The following is an 18,847-nucleotide window of genomic DNA, read 5'->3' on the forward strand; positions in this document are numbered from 1 at the left end:
ATTGTCAGGTTTAAAGCTATATGTTTTTATATTTGTTTTAGAATCCTCTTTTAAAGTTGTAATAAATTTTCCCCATAATTTTGCAGAAAATATATCATTATTTTTTTTTATGGAACAAAGCTAACAAAGGAGGCGGACCAAAACCCCTTAAAATAGAACAATATCAGGCAATCCTGTCATACTGTAAGCGAAAAATTTCTTGAGATTATTTATACTGTTCATTTGGCAGATTATGAAATTGTGTAGCAATTTTAACTAACAATATTGTCAATTATGTCTGAATTTTTTAAGTCTGTTATTTATACTTTTCCCAATTGTATTACAATTTATTTTTCTTGTAACTGATAGTTTAAGATTCTTCTTGCGTCTTTCTGTTAAGAAGTGTCATAATTTTGAAGAAAATAGTCGGATTCAAAACTTCGTCATAGGATTGATTCTCTTTTGCCTTTCAGTCCTATTAGAGGGGTTTAATATAGATCAAATGACTACCACAGATCAATCATTGATATTTTGGATAAAATGCATTACAGTAGGAATCGCTGTTTTTATTGCTTCAATTTCTTCACTAGTCTTTTTTGCAGAGTGTTTGAAACCAAATGAATCGATTGCAACTTTCAATGATATTCAAGATAACTAGAATCCCTTAAATTTCAAGTCTTCTTTGATTTCTTAAATATAATACTTTCCATAATATATAGTCGTTAAAGAAAGGTATGCAAATTTCCAAAATTGATCTCAGTGGTAGCTCAAATTCGGTAGACATTATTATAAGTAAAACATGAAACATCAAAACTTTGATTGTGTTAGAGTAATTACAAATAAATGTGCTTTGAATAAATTGTATTGAATGGTTTGAACAATAATTGGTACGAATAAATTCGACTCAGCAGTATTCCCAAGGCTATTAGCCTAAGGGTTAAGAAAATATAAATAGAAGTTAACTAGTCCAATAAGAAGAATAAACAACCTAAAATAAGAAGTAAAATACTCCAATTGAGAACTAAGTATAAGAAATACGTCAAGCGACAAGTGATACACATCGTGTGATAAGAAAGTACCGGGTAATAAATAAAAAGAATTCAGAAACTATCGCATTCATTATCAATTCCTCCATAAGCTTGCACGTATACTTCTCCCACAATAATGCTGTCTACGCCAGCTTTGTCGTTGGTTCCGAGGGCCATACAGTATTTGCTAGCAATACCATCATAATAATTGACCCAGGACAGATCACTTAAGCTCTCAGCTACAGTATGAGCCACAGTGTGATCGCTCGCTTCAAAATTTCTTGCCAAGTCCATGTTTAGACCGTATGAATTAAATGAAACATAAGTAACTTCGTTGCTGGACCTCTTTTCTAACGAATCCGGAGGTGTATTCCAAGTTAAGTCAGTTAAACCCTGCTCTATGTTACCGTAAGTGGAAAGTATTGTTGTTGTCCTGTTGTCTACCGCAAACGTAACATGAATCAAAGGAAATTTAGAATGATCAAACTCGTTTAAATCCCTTTTCTTAATGCTATTGGACAATCCATCAAATAATTCTGTGCCGTTTGGAGTACTAACTCCCACGAATAATAATTGGTGGGGAATTGCTTCCAATAACGACGAATAATTGGCATTAAATTCCACTTCCAAATCCGTTGAAGAATAATGCAAAGAATTTGTAAAAGAGTTCATGTAGTATCCTTTATAATCTTCCAAATCTCTCTTTCCAGTCACACCATTACCTTGAAACCACTCCCAACCATTTGCGGCTCCTTCTGTAGCAAAGGCTGCAGATATAGCACCACCCAACACATAAAGAGAAGCACAAGCAACACATGGAATAACTCCTTCAAAGTTTCCAGTCATAACAACTGCTTCGAGCAACTCCGGACTGCAGAATAGATTAACACCAATCTCCGCTCCTTTTGCAACGGCAGCAAATAAAAATGTTCCAGCACCAATCAACCAAGCCGGCCATCTTTTTCTTAAAATTACAGGTTCATTGTCTGCATAATCTAATCCATTTGGCATAAATTCTGTACTGCAAAAACTTAAAAACAAAGATACCATTATTACTGCTGAAAGAGCAGCAAAAATTTTCGTGGTCTTCTGTGAACTGCTGAATAACTGAACCATTATGTGCCAATGTCTAATTGCTACTTAATTATAATCAAATTTCAGTTCGGGAATTCTGTTTAAATAAATAGTCTCAATTCTTGAGTTAATTACATGTCCTAATTGGATTAACCTAAAAATAACTGAAATATCTACCTAAAAAGTGGAATGATAACTATTACAGTACCGCATTGTCTTTATTATTCCATTACAGTTACGCATTGTCTTCACCATTCTATTACAGTTACGCATTGTATTTCTACATATCAAGTAACTTCCAAGTAACTTCCAAGTAACTTCCAAGTAAGTGTTATGACGTTCAGCCGCATATCATGCTTCTAGAATACAAATAAGTACTATATTTGGCACCATTTTGAAAGGATTACGCTATCTATTGTTGAATATTATAAGAAAGAATTAGCAGGAACAATAGGTTAAAAGCAATATGTTATCATATTTGTTTTAGAATTCATTTAAGTTGTCAAAAATTACCCCAGAAAATATATTATTATTTTGTACGATTTCCTCATAACAATACGGAACATATTTCGGTACAAAGGGGGCTTAAAGCCTGTCGTAAAAATAGAACAAAGTATCAGGCAATCCTGTCCTAATACCCGTAATTATAATTATTTTGGATAACTCTTATTTCCTCCATTATCCGGATTCATGACTTTCCTTTGAACACAAGAACACGAACACCAACAAATCACAGAACATCATGTCAACGAAGAATCTTCTTTCTTTATCCACTACTTTAAAGTGATTCACACATTACTTAAAGTGATTCACACATTACTTAAAGTGATTCACATGTTACTTAAACAATGCACTACTGATTTGTTTTCGCGATTTCAACACAATTATAAGATTAGTTCATTCTAAAAGAGGGTTTATTTTCGTTGCATAGAAGAAAATACTTTTAAATTTTCTGCCCCTTATACTATAAGCACAAGAATTTATAATCTGTCAATTGTGCAGTATAAATACGACAAGCAAACGCCGAATTAAGAATTTTTAATCCTCCTGTAGCAATTTTAAGTTCAACTATATTGTCAATTATGTCTGTATTTTTGAAGACTATTATTATTGTTTTTCCGGTGTTGTTATATTATATCATTATTGTAACTGAAGGCTTAAGATGCTTGTGCCATACTTCAATTAAAAAGTATTATAATTTTGAAGAAAATAATCCGAATCGAAACTTGACCATAGGATTGATTTTCCTTTGCTTTACAGTCATATTAGAGTGGTATAATGTATCTCAAATAATTAACACAGATCAATCCTTGATCTTCTGGGTAAAAGGTATTACAGTAGGAAACACTGTTTTAATTGCTGCAATTTTTGGACTGGTTTTATTTACGGAGTATTTGAAACCAAATGAATCGATTGCAACTTTCAATGATATTCAAGATGATTTCAAGTCTTCTTTGATTTCTTAAATATAATACTTTCCATAGTCTATTGATAGATAGTCATCAAAGAAAGTTCTGGTATGGATAAACCAACAAGCATTTTGCTTACCATTTACTTATGGTCTAAAGTGTAATTGACCCTCATAGTTTTAATAATTTAATTAGCTAGTGTTTATAAGTTAAATTCTGTTTTCGCAGTATTCTTTTTATGAGATTAATCATGTACTTTCTTAAATATTCCTCTAGTTTTCAAGTGTACTTTATGCTCATCCAAAGTAAGGGCTTTCGTCTACGGTTGTTTAGTGTTTTGTAAATACCATTCAATTCCCTAACTATTTGTTTATTCCAATTTTAACATAGAGCTGTTTCCTTTTTACACAGTAGCGCAATTTACTTATTCAATTCATAATTATATTACATATTCTATAAACACCCTATAATATCGACTAGACAGTAGTATCTACTGCCACAGAGGTATCGGATTCCTCTCCCTCATCAGTAATATCCTTAAGATACCCATCAAATGCAAAGGCATTATTAGAATAAGTCCGAGATTTCTTAAGATTATGATGATGATGATGAGCATGAGGATGAACATGACCATGATGATTTTCATCAAGATGAGTTCGAGCAGTATCACGAGCACGCCCAAGCAGTTGTAAATCTTTAATGGTCATAAAAGATGCATAATCAGATATTTGTTTCAAAGGTTCAGCCACAGCATTCCGATTTCTATACTTAAATTTATTCCCAATAATTTTCCCGGTATGATTTAAAATGATTTTAATAATATCTTTCCGAAGTCTAACACAAAAATCTTCACCTGACCAAATCTTATTGGTATATTTTAAGTTAGGAATATTAAGTCGAAGTTTATGAACATCAAGAATATTAAGATGTTTAGGAGCTTTAAAACTAGCATATAATTTAAAGCTAGCCACTTCAACTTCTATCATTGATTTATATTTCAATGATCTACTGATAATAATAGAGATATCATCTCCTTCTTCGGTATACTTATCTTTCTTCTTTGGTTTCAAGAGTTGATTAACCTTTTCTTGAGTTTCTGATGCAAGCGATAAATTATCTGATGAAGCTCGTGATGATGCTACTTCATTAGTAGTATTATCAAAGTTTGTATCCATCAGAGATCGACTACTCGATGGGGATCGATGCTTAGCTATAAAGTTCTTGAATGGATTCCGTGATGGTTTATTATTGGAAAAGATACTCTCTTCTGAATCATCAGCTTCACCATCGGCTTCACCTTCTGCTTCTTCATCTTCTTCATCATCTCCATACAAGTCTCGTTCTAAATCATCTGATTCAGTATCTGAATCAGGGAACATATACTTAAATAAGGCCTTAGCCGTATTATAATCCAATTCAACTTTTAACGGTTGAATGGCTAATTTAGCATGTTGAATGATAGGGATACCTCCAACATCTTCCAACATTTTCCAAGTCATTTCAATGATTGGAGGATTATCAGCACATTTCCCAATAGTTTGTTTAATTCCTGGTGAATCCATATCTTTACCATCTAAATAAGGTCGTAATAATTCTGGATATACAGTACCTTCTTGTAAATTAAATCCTTGAATCATACTAACTTCAACTTTATGAATATCAGATCCATCATATGAATCTATACGAGTATAACGAGATGAAGCTAAGGCAAAATCAATAAATGGTTCACGATTATCATCTAATAAATGCCAAATCACTTGATCAGCCAAGATATTCCAGAATCTACTACTTTGTTTAGTGGATTGTTGTTTATATCTCAGTCCCAACCCTTTCATAAGTACACTAAGTTCAACTTTCAGACGTTCTAATTCAAGTTCCAAGATTCGTAATTGTTCCTTCTCTTGGGCATTAATATCAATACTCTTAAAGTCTAATTTTAAAAGTAAATTATTATACTCTCGAATAGTAAATTGAAGATTCCGAACTCTATCATCTAATCCTTGAAAATCAGCAGAATCTGAAAGTGACATAATCTTATCAAGACGATTAAGTAATTCATCTCGTTTAGTCTTACCATGAACAAGTAAATCTGTAATTACATAGAACATACTACTATACTGTTGAGATGTAGCATTAATAACAATCTTGGCCAATTGTACTACAATCTCATTACTTTGATTAACAGCATTATTTTCAGAAAATAAGAAATTGGGTTTCTTTAATACTAATGCCATAGAATTCCGTTCAATAATAAGTTGAGTCTTGGCCCATGAAGTATCATAACATACTTCACATTCAAGCCATGGAGGCCAATTAACATTGACTGCTTGATTTTCATTTCCATAGGCGATTTCAGGATGCATAATTCCACTATCTTGACGATTAAATACAAACACATGAGAATCCTTAAACAACACTCCATATCGAGACTCTACAAGATTCAGTAATGAACTATCATTAATGATTTGATTGGTATTACCCATATTAACATCAATGATTCTCATTTCTAAATCTCGGCTAGTAATAATCATACATGAGTCAACCGTCTTCAGACTTACTAATTGTATTTGAGGATGAATGAATTTAACAAGATATTTATATTCGGGTTCATATAATGGATCATCCATCTCATCAATCTCATCATTAAATCCATTAATTACTTCTTCTCCACTCTTAAATTCTCGAGTAAAGGCTGTTCCTTGAGTATCTGGTACTTCATCTCCCTCTCGTTCAACACTGGAATTTATAACACTTTCAACTAAATCAACTGCTCGTTTACTCATATAGTATACATGAGATTTACGATCACTGACTCGTTGTATATACTCAATAAACAAATCTCGTAACGAGTTATTCCATTTCAATTGTAAATTATGAACAATGAATCGATTATGGAATTGACTAACACCTCCCACTACACAGGCTCCAAGTCCTATATAAGATGCATGACTCGAGTATACTGATAAGGAACGAGACGTGCTTCGGGCAAGGTCAAGACTATCCGTATCCGATTCATGACCCAGTCCATGACTCAGATGCAGACGCAGACGCAGACCCAGATCTGAATCAACAAACCCTTCATAAAGTGACTGAACAACCTCCAACTTCTCCTGTTGAACCTTAAGATCGAGTTTAATTCGATCAGCTGTAGTGCCAGTACCACCACAAGTCTCAAGTACTGATTTACTTGTCTTTATATCACTCTCAAGTGTCTTCATTCGTCTCTTAAGAAGCAATGCTTGAGTCTCTTCCGGCTTAGCCATTCCCATAAGACAATCATGAGAATGTTCATGACCAAATGGATAAGTACCATCCTTGTGAAGAGAATACTCTCTCACATAACTGAATTTAGGAGTAAAACAAAAGGGAATAACTGTGATATGAGGATAAGGAGATAACGGACCTCTAACTTCAAGTTCAATAAAATCATCAGGATCAACCCATGAGAAATCATTATCAAATACATCAACATTATCTGTCCAATTCTTAAACTTTGAAGTGGTTTCAGAATAGTTAGGAGATGATATAGATTCATGAACACTTCCATTTAAAAATGAGGCCAATTGTCCTCTCATGGATGTATCCTTAAATATGGCATTAACAAATCGTAAATCAGTTTCATGGGCATTAATTTCTCCCTGATTCATCTTAAAGTGTTGTACTTTATTTTCAATATTTAATTTCTTATTGACATACGTTACTACTTCTTTACGTTGATGAAGATCTAATGAGAACCGAGTACATTTACCCTTTAAACCGGTAAAGGCTATACGTTCATGACCAGATTTGGATGAATGTGAATGCATATACATATGAGATACAGTTAATGGATCAAGTACTAATTGATACTTTAATGTCACAAGATGAGGACCCATTTTAACATGAGATGGATCAGCCACTTTATCATGAAATAATCGACCTTGTCTAATGGGTAAAGATGTATGGTTCTTCAATAGATTCCACCACGTAAAGAAGTAATGGAATGTTAATGGTGTTAAATATACAGCATTATGAGAATTCCCTTCTGCTGAAGTAGAAATTACTGATATTGCCATATGAATATAATCTGATCTATACTTAGCATAAGAATCTGGATGCCATTCAAATTGTGGACTAGTCACTACCACATCATAATGAGGTTTAAATTCACTAGTTCTCTCTTGATCATCACTTAAAATTGCCGTCCCATTCTTATTCCGTTCAAGTAAAATCCCCAAAGTCCATTGAACTTTATTGGCTGAACTCAACTTCATAACTCGTTTACTAAATTTCTTAGCTTCCAGATCAATATCTGGTACATATTCTTCCATTTCATCATAGAATAAACTCCAAGTCTTACGTTCTTGAATGGAATAATTAGGAATTCCAAGTACAAAATCATCACTCTCTAATATAATTAATTCCTTCAGTTGACCAGTCTCATTAATTCGAAGACTCACATTATTCTTCCAACAGAATACAAATCCTGCATTCTTTCCTACTAATTCATAGGGATTAGTCGAACTCTTAATATGAAGACATAACTCATTAGCAATATTAAATTTAACTTTCCCATGAAGTAATAATGCTACTTTATCCCACCATCCTAATGGACTATCATCAATTTTAGGTTTAGTAAAATTATCAAATGCCATAGAAGCAGCCAGCATAGCTGCTTGATAAGATTTACACCAAGAAATCATACAGGCTCTATCAGTATTCAAATCACAAGTTAAATTAACCATAAACTTAACGGGAGTTAACGTTCTTGGAATGAACACCGAATAGAAACTATCTTCAAACTTATGCCCTGTTACAGCCGGAGAGAAGGGGACAAAGATGAATCTCATTTCTTCTTTACGATGAACAAGTTTCTCATTAATGACTATATCTCCATAGATATTGACAGTGGGTTTGGATAAGTCATGATTCTCAGGAAATGATACAAGTGGGAGTGGATAATCTCGTAGGAATGCATAGAGTGAACGACTTCGAAGATGGAATGAAAGTGGGACAAGGATAGAATAGTCTAATTTAGGTTGATTTTGACCATATTCATAGAGGAATTGATCCACATCAGGAAGAGCAGCTTGAGAGATATTCAAATCCAAATCTCGGAATACAGCTCCCATTAAGGTAGGACCTTCAGGATGATCAAGAATATCAAATTTCTCAGTAATAATCCCACTAACCACATCATCTCCCCATGCTCGTATACATCGTTTCTTCCAACTATCCACTTTAACTTTTCGGAATACCTTATACTTGGCGATCCATGACGTAGCCAAATTAGATTCCAAATGTTCCTTAGCCATTTGAATCTTTTCTTCCACCTGTTCTGCAGTATCTGATTTACCATTAATATTGGTAGATGAGGCAGCAGAACTTTTACCTCCAGACTTACCCAGAGCTCGTTCACTTTCTGAAAAGAATTGTCGAAGTGGACTAGTGAATTTGGGAACAGTAGTTGTGTTTGTAGAAGTAGAATTGGAATTGGAATTGGAATTGGAATTGGAATTGGAATTGGAATTGGCCATAGTAGTGTTGGCGGTGGTGTTGGTGGTGTTGGTGTTGGTGTTGGTAGTGATTCCTCCCACTTTCTTTCTTGGAGGAGGCACAGAAGATAACTTAATCTTATCCTCAATCGATGGTTCAACGCCACTTCGCATGGCTTCGGCCTTCTTATCAAATTCCTTCCATTTCTTAAGTCGTTCTCTCTGTTCCACCAATCCCAATTCATAGATATACGATAACTCATTCTCAAATGGATCATTCTCAATGGTGAGTCCAAACATTTTGGTTTTAATATTGACATTAGGGATCTTAGGTGCTGGCTTGGCTTGTGGTAAGATTCGACTATAGTCATAGATTCCATACCCCATATTTCGAAAGTTATAATTGAGTTGAGTTATGGTTTTAAATAAGGTAACAAAGTTATCTATCACTGTATAAAAGAGGAATTGATGAGGAATATTAAGTCGTATAATGGCGGCCGACACAGCCACTTGAGTATGTTCCATAATCTTATGAGTCTCCACATTAATCAAGGGCTCTTTAATGATTATAAGTCTTGTCCAAAGCTTGGTAGATGGATGAATAACATATAATCTAGCATATTTTAGTGTGGTACTATTAGCCACTAAGGCATTCTTCATACGTAAGCTATCAAGTTCAATCATAACATCCACATCATTAGGTAGTCTAATGACCGTAGCAAATGAATGAACGGATATATCCAACTTTAATTTACTCAGAGGTCCACTGAGTCGTTTCATTTCTTCCTTCAGACAATTACTTTCAACCGTAGGAGCATATAAATTAACAAGTGTCTTGGCATAGATAGTACACCATAAGAAAAAGATATCCATTCTTCCATCAACTTCAGGGATTTCAAGATGAAGACGATTTATATCTTTAGTGGTTTCATTAGTTGAACGATTACCAAGACTAATCTCTCGTATACTTAATACTCGTTTAACTTTTCGAGAATTAGTCCATGTTTCATCATCATCACCTTCGATATTATTGATGGAGATTCGAGAATTTAATGATGACATATCTGTGAATTCTGAATCAGATCCTTGCCATTCCACATGATCGAAATCAGCAATATATTCCGTAGTATATTCACTAACAGTAAACATTTCTAAGGATTTAATACCCATATGAATATCTTCCTTTTGTTTCTTATATATCACCGATATATCATTCAATCGAAGGGTAACTCCTCGCTTATATTCACTTAAATCAATATCTTTTTCAAGCTTTTCATCATATATAATATGGGATGGAAGTCCATCCTTACATACAATCTCAGCTTGAATATTAGTAATAGTCAGTTTAAATGATACAAGGAATTTAGGAGCTAATTCAAAAAGATTATAGTATACTTGATCAAATTGTTCATCTTCAACTTGAGGTAAGATAGATTGTTGAAAACTTTTGGCTGTTAAGTAGGCATACTTCTCATTAAAATGAATAATTGATCGATTCCTGAATTCTCGTACAAGGTGAAATACTGCAGCATTGACAGATTTAATTTTAACATCTTTACTGGAAATCTTTAATGATAAAGTAGATTCAACAATATTGAAGATCGAGAGTAAATTGATTTTAGCAAGATGAACGGAATTTCCAGCGGCTTCAAATCGAAAGTTCTTGAGTTTAAATAATCCATTCAAACTGAATCGTTTGGATCGTCTCTTATTGGTCATGAGGGTATTGAAATTCTTGGTATAGAATCGATGAAAGAATGATAATAATGAAAATGTCACAATTATATTCCCCTTTGAATTCCGAACATATGAGGTGAGTGGATCCTTAGGATCAGGAACATGAAGATTTACTTTTGTTTCTACTACCACCACTTTTAATGATACTTCCTTTAATTTATGAAGGATAGCTATCAATTTCGGAGTTAAGGAAGAACCACTAGATTTCTGATTCTTCTTACTTAATCGACTACTACAATATGAATAAATGATATCCAGTTGATCATAATAGATATCTATTGTTGGACTCGTTAGCATTAATGAAGTATCGGAATTAATAAATGTATTATTAGAATCATAATGATTATTAGATATAATACAATCAGCCACTTTAATGAAATCTAATGGATTAGACAGAGTGGTGAATGTGGCCGTAGGTAATTCAAAGCATTGAGATTCCTTATGATGAACTTTTAATGATGTTACATAAAAGTGACACTTTAATACTGTGTCCCTTGTTGTTGGTGATATCCCTTCATGAGATAATACAGTAGCGAAATTAGATGCATTGGTGGAGATATCGCCATGGGTTAACGTGACTTCTTCCAATCGTAATTCCAATTTGGAAAAGATACTCAATGCATCGGTAATCTCATCCATTCGACTGGAAATATTGATTTTGGTGGTGGTGGTTGTGGTGGTGGTGTTACTCTTCTTGCTGGAGGCTGGTAACTTGATCTTATCCAACGGTATAGATAGCCTACCTACCGATAAAAGGACACTGAAATTACCGGGATGACAATATATATAATTATAATCATGATGATGACAAGTCAAGGCTGTATCGAACTTTATAACAAACTCGACATTTCTGAATAATGATGTTTCATGCTTATTCTGACCTTCACTATTTAGATAACTATGTAATAATGTAAGCACTAATTTGGCTGTACCATCTGTATTAACATATGATTCTAATCGAGTATAATCAATAAATACCGATAAATCCTTATTAATATCTTCATCATACAATGAACATCGAAATATATGAATATTGATTTGATTAACTACTCGATAATGAACAAGAAAATCGTAGATTCTATGAGGGATTTTAAATGATAACTTATCTGTTACTGACTCCACTATTTCTATATCAATTTCATTTTCCTTTTCATTTTCATTTTCATCACCTTTATGAGATGATCTATGTGATTTTTCACTCTTGAGAGATCTGATATCGATATCCATGATTTCAAAGTTAATCAACTTTAAACCAGACTCCTTCCCTCGGAATAAATTCAATCGAACTTGTGCCTTACCAATATAAATGGTAGTAGAGTTATACTCTATAGTTATATGTTTAATTGAAAACCATCCAAGAGATTTCACAGTAATATGGGGTAGCCTATTAAATAAGAAGATGAGCCCCACATATAGGAGCACTATTAGTCCCAACACCAAATAAATGTTACTTATCATTGGGTAATAGTTAATGACTCAATACTTCATATATTTAATTAGCTATAAACTATGGATACTTGAGATAATTTTTAATATATGGTGTAAAAGCCATTCACGATAAGGTTATAATTCAGGTCGCAAGCCCGGTGCCCGTAATAGCCGGTGTGTAAATTATTGCGGTATGGCGCTTTCGCTGGCTACTCTAGTAAACACCGATGAGGTATAACTTACTAGCCGATGACGAAGTAAATGTTTCGAGTATTTAGATCAGTCGATTATTATTGAGTTTTATTATGTGTTTGAACTATCAATAATTTCATATTACATTCCATTTGTATGTTATGTTATGTTATTTATAGTGTCAATTGTATTTTCTAGGCTTTGACAGGTTCTGTTCGTAAACACGAGGCTTGCGATGCTTCAGCTGTATCAGCACTTATGTAAGGATAGAGAATTAAGAGAAGCGAAGAACCAATTGTAGAACTAATATAACTAAAAGTAAATGTCAAGTAGAAGAAGTAAGTAGAATAAATAATAGAAATTAAAAAGTACTAAGTATGTAAATAATCCTACATGTACCACAAATACTATACTTTGATCTACAAATAGTAATAGTTTAGCTAAAGTGAATGTATAATGACGATAATAGACGGAACTCTTACCATAGCTCCGATCTTTGCAGACATAGCCTATACCTATAAATAACTTTAATCTCCTGCCAAGACCTGTTAAGAGGCAAGTGAAGAACCTTATTAGTAGAAATTTTCCTGCACACAATTATATTTTTGCTTAAAGCGGTAACTAAAATAGTGGAGTAAATCCAAATTCAACTGCAATTAAACTATATTCAAAGCTGATGGTCTGATTACATCTACACGATTACCCCTGCCAATATTCTTGTCCATGAGCTAAGCTTTTTTAACTCTATTATGTCAACTAAATAAAGCTTGGTTCTCATCGATCAACTATAGAAGAGTTCCTTGTTCAAAACTTTGTAATTCTTTATACAACAATCATCAGCTCTCAGATACTTCGTATCTTTTGTTGGCTTTGCTATTATGTTTCAGGTTAATGCTACGACCCTCTTTCCACTTGGAAGTTATTGAATTGGCGAATTGCCTGTTTGGGAAATGGGTACAATTTGGGGCCACTCATACAATTGAAATCCGCACTACCAATTTGTTTTTCAACAACATTTCCGCATTAGGAAATTTTGAATTTGCAGTCTAATTCAACTACACTATACATTTACCAAAGTATGGCTTAAATAGGAAGTTCTCTATAGTTAACCACCCATTACCAGTAATGGATATGAAGAAGATTTACCAAGATTATAAATATGGTGAAGTTACTAAGAAAAAAGTTAAAAACTCTAACTCTTTTAGTCTTTTGTCTTTAGTATTTGACATCTTCAATCGCTAACTGTTTGTCACCGTCTATAACTAACCATGAAAGTTTTCCAAACAATTGCCATTGCTATTATGGCATTCATGGCATGCGTTAGTGCTGCCCCTGCTAAGAATTATGATAGTTCAAATGAACTTCGTTTAACTAAACGGGATGTTCAAGTCATTAATCATGCTATTTCTGGTTTACAAGAATATAGTAAAATGAAATCAGTTAAATCATTTGATGTTACTAAAAGAGATAATATTGTTACAGATGTTTTAACTGCTATAGCTGATACTGATTTAGCTCCATCTATTATTGAATACTTTATTGATGATCCAACTTTAGCAAATATTTCTACTACAGTTATTGTTGATGTTGTAAAGAGTGGCTTAATTAATATTGATGCTTTATTTACTGCTTTAAATAATTCTGGTTTGGCTGTTCAAGTCATTCAAGATTTAATTAATGATTGTCAATTTTATGCAGAAATTTATAATTTAGCTCTTCAATTTGTTGGAAATTTGGTTGGACAAATTACTAATATTCTTGGTGGTAAGTCTAAGAGAGATCTTTATATTCCAATTACTGTCATTAAGAGAGAAAAGAGAGATCTTACTTCTTCTGAAACATCTCTTTTAACTTCTTTAATGACTTCATTAAAGGACTCTGGTTTAGCTGATCAAGTTGTTGAAGCGTTAGTCACTGATCAAAATTTTTACACATGGGGTGCTAATTTAATTGAACAATTGTTTAGTTCAGGTGCTATAACCTTACCAGAAATTGTGGAAGCCATTGCCCAATCAGGGTTAATTCCTTCCTTATTCCAAAACTTTTTCAATGTTGCCACTTTAAAGACTGTTATTGTTAATGCTTTAGCTGCTGCTTTAGGTAAATGTGGAACTCCATCAGTTACTGGAACTGCCACTGCAACTGGTACTGGAGGAACATCTACTCAAAGTGCTGGTGTTTCATGTAAGAGAAAGAGAAAGAGATCGTACTAGGATATTTGAACCTATGAAATTAATATTAAAAAATGATTAAAAAAATGAAAAAAAATAGAGAGTCAAAGTTATTATAGAAACTCTTTTACTACCCATTAAAGTTTCTTATTTGCTTTTCTTAAATCCCTTTAAAATCAATGAGATTTTCTTCTTTGTTAATTATGGTTCTTCTTTCGATGTCCAATACTTGCTGAAACAAATATTCATTCTCCTTCCTTTTTTCTCTATAATATACCTGTATAATAATTGTTTTAGTCTGGACAAAACAAACAATTAGTTAGAGGTTGTAGAGTCACAGTTTATCCCACGTTAATTTTCGGTTGCAGTTATACCTGCCAGTATTGTACTACTTGGAGTAGTTATTTGTTACATAGTTTAGTATAGTTGGATTAATATCCGTTTTAAAAAAAATGTTTATGTTATATGTTATTATTTAGTTAAAGCATGTTTTCGCTTTATATCTCGCAGTCCTCGTCCTGCCAATGAATCCAGATCCAAGGTTCAGAATATTCACTATGTTTTCCACCTTCATTCTGACGCTCCACCTGTTGCACCTGCCGAGCCCAGACCCCCAGTTGTCTTATCGCCCTTGGCCAAATTTTTGAATCGAATTCACACTACCTATTTCATGATCTTAGCTGTGTTCACTACTTCTAACAAGCACTATCAGTTCCCTACTATTGATTTCACCACCTCCGCCGTTGATATTCTCACTGCCTTAGGTCACAATCTTCATAGTACTCCCTTTAACAGCTCCCTTTTGAAGCTCGCCTTATATGATGCAGCTACTGTCAAAAATGCTCCCCTTATCAGTGGCTTATGTGAACCAAATCTCCACTTCACTTCATTAAAGAATTTTAAAGATTGGATGATCAAGCATGATCCCACTAGGTCCCAACATAACAACCAGCATATGTTGAGACACCACATACAACTTTTCCACACCACTAGTCAAGCCCATAATTTACGTGACGTACAACTGCAGTTAATCCATTTAAGCCAGTTACATCATTTAACCACCATTCCTGTTGAATCTTTATATTCTATCATCCGTATTACGCATTGGAGTAAATTATCGTTAGCACTTGCTTCCCCCATACTATTTTTTTTTTTTTTATAAATTCGTTTCATTTAATCCCTATTATATTATATTAAATGTATTATTATAATGATTGCTCCCACCCTGTATAACCACATAACCACCTAAGAACACTGCCAATTACATTTCGCTTGAGTCTACACCGTCGTAATTATCGTTACATTCGCTGTCAATCCCTCCGTAGGTATTAAAGTATATCTCAACTTTTGCTGCATTATCCAGAGGTAAATCATTATAACTAAAGTTCGGATCATCCTCTGTCCGTGCTGCGGCACAGTACTTGTAGTTATCTGTCTGTTGCATATAGCTGTAAATTGAAGCTTCAAAGTTCGGTGTGAGTCCCGTTACTTGCTGTGTAAATTCTGTTGCCAAATCATCGTTTTCGTCATCAAAGTTATATGAGCTCAGCAAAACTTCTTTTATCTAACAGTGAGCTATTATTACTGTGTGCCTGACCTACAGCATGCACTAAAGTCACCAAGTCGTGCTCACTTGATGCCGCTATCATAACATTAGTACCGTTAGAATACGCCCACGTTAACGAATGATTGGCCACATGATCCTCATTAATGAAACCCGCGTAATTCACCAGTGTATTATCTAATATCACGGCACCAGTTAATCCATACGAATTTAGCAATCCATAAACAGTACTATAGGTCATGTTGTATTCGGATATAATACCCCCTACTTCTGGTTTAATTGCCCTCAAATTAATCATCTTACCGTGTTTCGAATCTACAGTACCAAACCTATCGATTAGATTCTGATTATGTTGAGCAAAGGACACAATAGCCCTACGCGTGTTAGCAGTTGAACTACTTGCTATGTAAGCCCTAGTAGATGATATCCACGCTAATCCTATACATATGGCAGCAAAAACGGCGCCGGCAACAGGTATGCTGACTGCGACAGCTGCTCCTAAACCTAAAGTACCTGAAGTTAACATAACTCCAGCGTGGGCAGTACTCGCGGGGAATATATAGTCCCAGTTCAGCCACCTTTTGACTACCAATATCTCAGATATACCTGATTTCACATCTCGCGTGTTTATTAGTTGACTAATTTGATTCGGCTCGATCATCAGATAATTGAGAGAATAACTAACTAATAACAATAATGTGAAGAACAACAATAGAAACATCATTTTCTTAGTTGCAATAGCTTTAGTCATTATATAGGGTCCTGCGATGTTAGTATATTATTTTTGAGGCTATATATTGTCGCACGTGACTTGATATCGCGTCTTTTTTGTGTATACTTTTGTACTGGAAAATTATAAACAAACTATTGAAAACTGTTTACTATACAAAGTCCAACCATAGACTACACCTATAAATATGCCTGGGTATGTATAAAAGATGCATGGTTAAGACATGTATAACAACTGAATACTAACTAAAGAATTTTCTAGAGAAACAATCACCCTTCAAGCAGGTCAGTGTGGAAATCAAGTGGGACTTCAGTATTGGCATCAATTAGCTCAAGAGCATGGAATACAACCAGATGGAACTCCCTTAGCATATCCTATAGATAATTCATTAACGTATCAACAAGAGGGTGAAGAATTACCATCGACTACTACCAAATTTCGAGATGATAGACCAGAATTATTCTATACCATATCTGATACAAATAAATATACTCCACGATCAATTTTAATTGATTTAGAACCTTCAGTAATAAATAAATGTGCTAATCAATTACCAATGTTTAATCCTCGAAATATACATTTAAGTGAACAAGGTAGTGGAGCAGCCAATAATTGGAAAAATGGTTATTCATATGGTGTAGAATATCAAGAAGATTTATTAAATTTAATCGATCGAGAAATGGATAAATGTGATAATTTATCTAATTTTCAATTAATTCATAGTGTAGCTGGTGGTACAGGTTCAGGTGTAGGTTCATTATTATTGGAATTACTTCATGATAGATTTGGTAATAAGAAACTTATTAATACCTTTCTGATATTCCCATCCAATGAAAAGACAAGTGATGTTGTTGTACAACCATATAATACAGTATTAACTTTAAAAAGATTAATTGATTTTAGTGATTCATCATTTATTTTCCATAATGATTCCTTAAATAGTATTGAAAATTTACTACTTAATAACTATAATAATTCAAGAAAGACTGATGAAGTATTTGAAAGTACAAATAAATTAATTTCTTATGTACTAGCATCAGTTTCAAATCCTTTAAGATTTCCGGGATATATGTATAGTTCTATTGAAAGCATATTTTCTACATTAATCCCTACTCCAAATTTAAAATTTTTAACTACATCAATTGCTCCATTTAATAATTCTTTAAATGAATATGATATGCTTTTAGAATTATTGAATGATAAGTATAAAATGAATCGAGTTGAACAAACCAAATATATAAGTGTATTAAACTACATAATTGGACAAAATCTCGATCAACAAGAAATACGTAAAGGTATAATAAAATCTCAAAATCGAATAGATTTTGTACCGTGGACTTCAAATTCAATTCAATTAGTTCATGGTAAAAAATCTCCATTTATAAAGACAAATTCCAAATTAAGTGGGATTCAAATATCTAACAATACATCGATTGTTCCTGTATTTAACAAAATCTTGAGACAGTATGATTTATTAGCTAAAAGAGAAGCCTATTTAAATTCCTATGTGGAATCTAACGATAGAGTAGAAAGGGCACGGGTGCTTGATTCATTCAATGAATGTCGTGAAACCATTGCCAGTGTTGTTGATGAATACAAGTCGTGTCAATTGGATAGTTATCTTGATGATGACATCTTGCAAGAAGACGAAATTATGTAACTTATATAAACGAGGCATTATTTATATATATATATATATTATGTATATACGAGTACCGCATTGGGAAAGTACCGCTCTACCCGAATTAGGCAATGTGATTCCGCAAATTCCTAGCTTATCTAATCCACACTTAAAGTTGCGAGAAGGGAGACACCACCACCACAGTTACAGTGATAGTTATTGTCTACTTAAACTTGCTTTGTTACCGATTCCTCATAGATCAACTGTATATAGTATAATTAGTAAGACCTCTATGCGGGGCCCCTTCTACAGCCACATATCTACGAGCCTTGAGTATGACTAATGCAATAACTAACAAAGCTAATTAAGCTCAGAAACTATCTGACCTTCCTATCTGTTTGTCTGTTTGGTTGTTTTTTTGTTTAGTTGCATGTTTGTAT

General features: G+C 33.5%; 7 protein-coding genes across 7 annotated transcripts; 4 read left to right on the forward strand and 3 right to left on the reverse strand. All coding sequences in view use genetic code 12, as the record gives it.

Annotated features, from left to right (window-relative positions):
* Positions 1-1,079: 1,079 nt before the first annotated feature.
* On the reverse strand, positions 1,080-2,123 carry RJT21DRAFT_113651 (uncharacterized protein; the record flags this gene model as incomplete). Its single annotated transcript, XM_064880185.1, has 1 exon — positions 1,080-2,123. One exon carries the CDS (start codon positions 2,121-2,123, stop codon positions 1,080-1,082), a length of 1,044 nt encoding a protein of 347 aa, XP_064738253.1.
* A 1,040-nt stretch (positions 2,124-3,163) lies between these two features.
* RJT21DRAFT_113652 (uncharacterized protein) lies at positions 3,164-3,547 on the forward strand (the record flags this gene model as incomplete). Its single annotated transcript, XM_064880186.1, has 1 exon — positions 3,164-3,547. The coding sequence occupies one exon, from the start codon at positions 3,164-3,166 to the stop codon at positions 3,545-3,547; it is 384 nt and encodes a 127-aa protein (XP_064738254.1).
* A 301-nt stretch (positions 3,548-3,848) lies between these two features.
* On the reverse strand, positions 3,849-10,918 carry RJT21DRAFT_119960 (uncharacterized protein). Its single transcript, XM_064881584.1, has 2 exons — positions 9,003-10,918; positions 3,849-8,978 (listed from the first exon to the last, which is right to left on the reverse strand). Exons 1-2 carry the CDS (start codon positions 10,681-10,683, stop codon positions 3,967-3,969), a joined length of 6,693 nt encoding a protein of 2,230 aa, XP_064738255.1. The 5' UTR covers positions 10,684-10,918; the 3' UTR covers positions 3,849-3,966.
* Positions 10,919-13,420: 2,502 nt separating this feature from the next.
* On the forward strand, positions 13,421-14,848 carry RJT21DRAFT_132797 (uncharacterized protein). The gene has a single exon (XM_064883154.1). The coding sequence runs from the start codon at positions 13,590-13,592 to the stop codon at positions 14,532-14,534; it is 945 nt and encodes a 314-aa protein (XP_064738256.1). The 5' UTR covers positions 13,421-13,589; the 3' UTR covers positions 14,535-14,848.
* Positions 14,849-15,840, forward strand: RJT21DRAFT_30873 (uncharacterized protein). The gene has a single exon (XM_064884100.1). The coding sequence runs from the start codon at positions 15,163-15,165 to the stop codon at positions 15,652-15,654; it is 492 nt and encodes a 163-aa protein (XP_064738257.1). The 5' UTR covers positions 14,849-15,162; the 3' UTR covers positions 15,655-15,840.
* RJT21DRAFT_113656 (uncharacterized protein) lies at positions 15,754-16,807 on the reverse strand (the record flags this gene model as incomplete). Its single annotated transcript, XM_064880187.1, has 2 exons — positions 15,754-15,995; positions 16,126-16,807. The coding sequence occupies 2 exons, from the start codon at positions 16,805-16,807 to the stop codon at positions 15,754-15,756; spliced, it is 924 nt and encodes a 307-aa protein (XP_064738258.1).
* Positions 16,808-16,973: 166 nt separating this feature from the next.
* On the forward strand, positions 16,974-18,446 carry TUB4 (gamma-tubulin; the record flags this gene model as incomplete). Its single annotated transcript, XM_064880188.1, has 2 exons — positions 16,974-16,981; positions 17,048-18,446. The coding sequence occupies 2 exons, from the start codon at positions 16,974-16,976 to the stop codon at positions 18,444-18,446; spliced, it is 1,407 nt and encodes a 468-aa protein (XP_064738259.1).
* Positions 18,447-18,847: the final 401 nt, after the last annotated feature.

Source organism: Scheffersomyces amazonensis (genome assembly GCF_036850825.1).
Source record: "Scheffersomyces amazonensis strain UFMG-HMD-26.3 chromosome Unknown RJT21scaffold_3, whole genome shotgun sequence".
NCBI lineage: Eukaryota > Fungi > Ascomycota > Pichiomycetes > Serinales > Debaryomycetaceae > Scheffersomyces > Scheffersomyces amazonensis.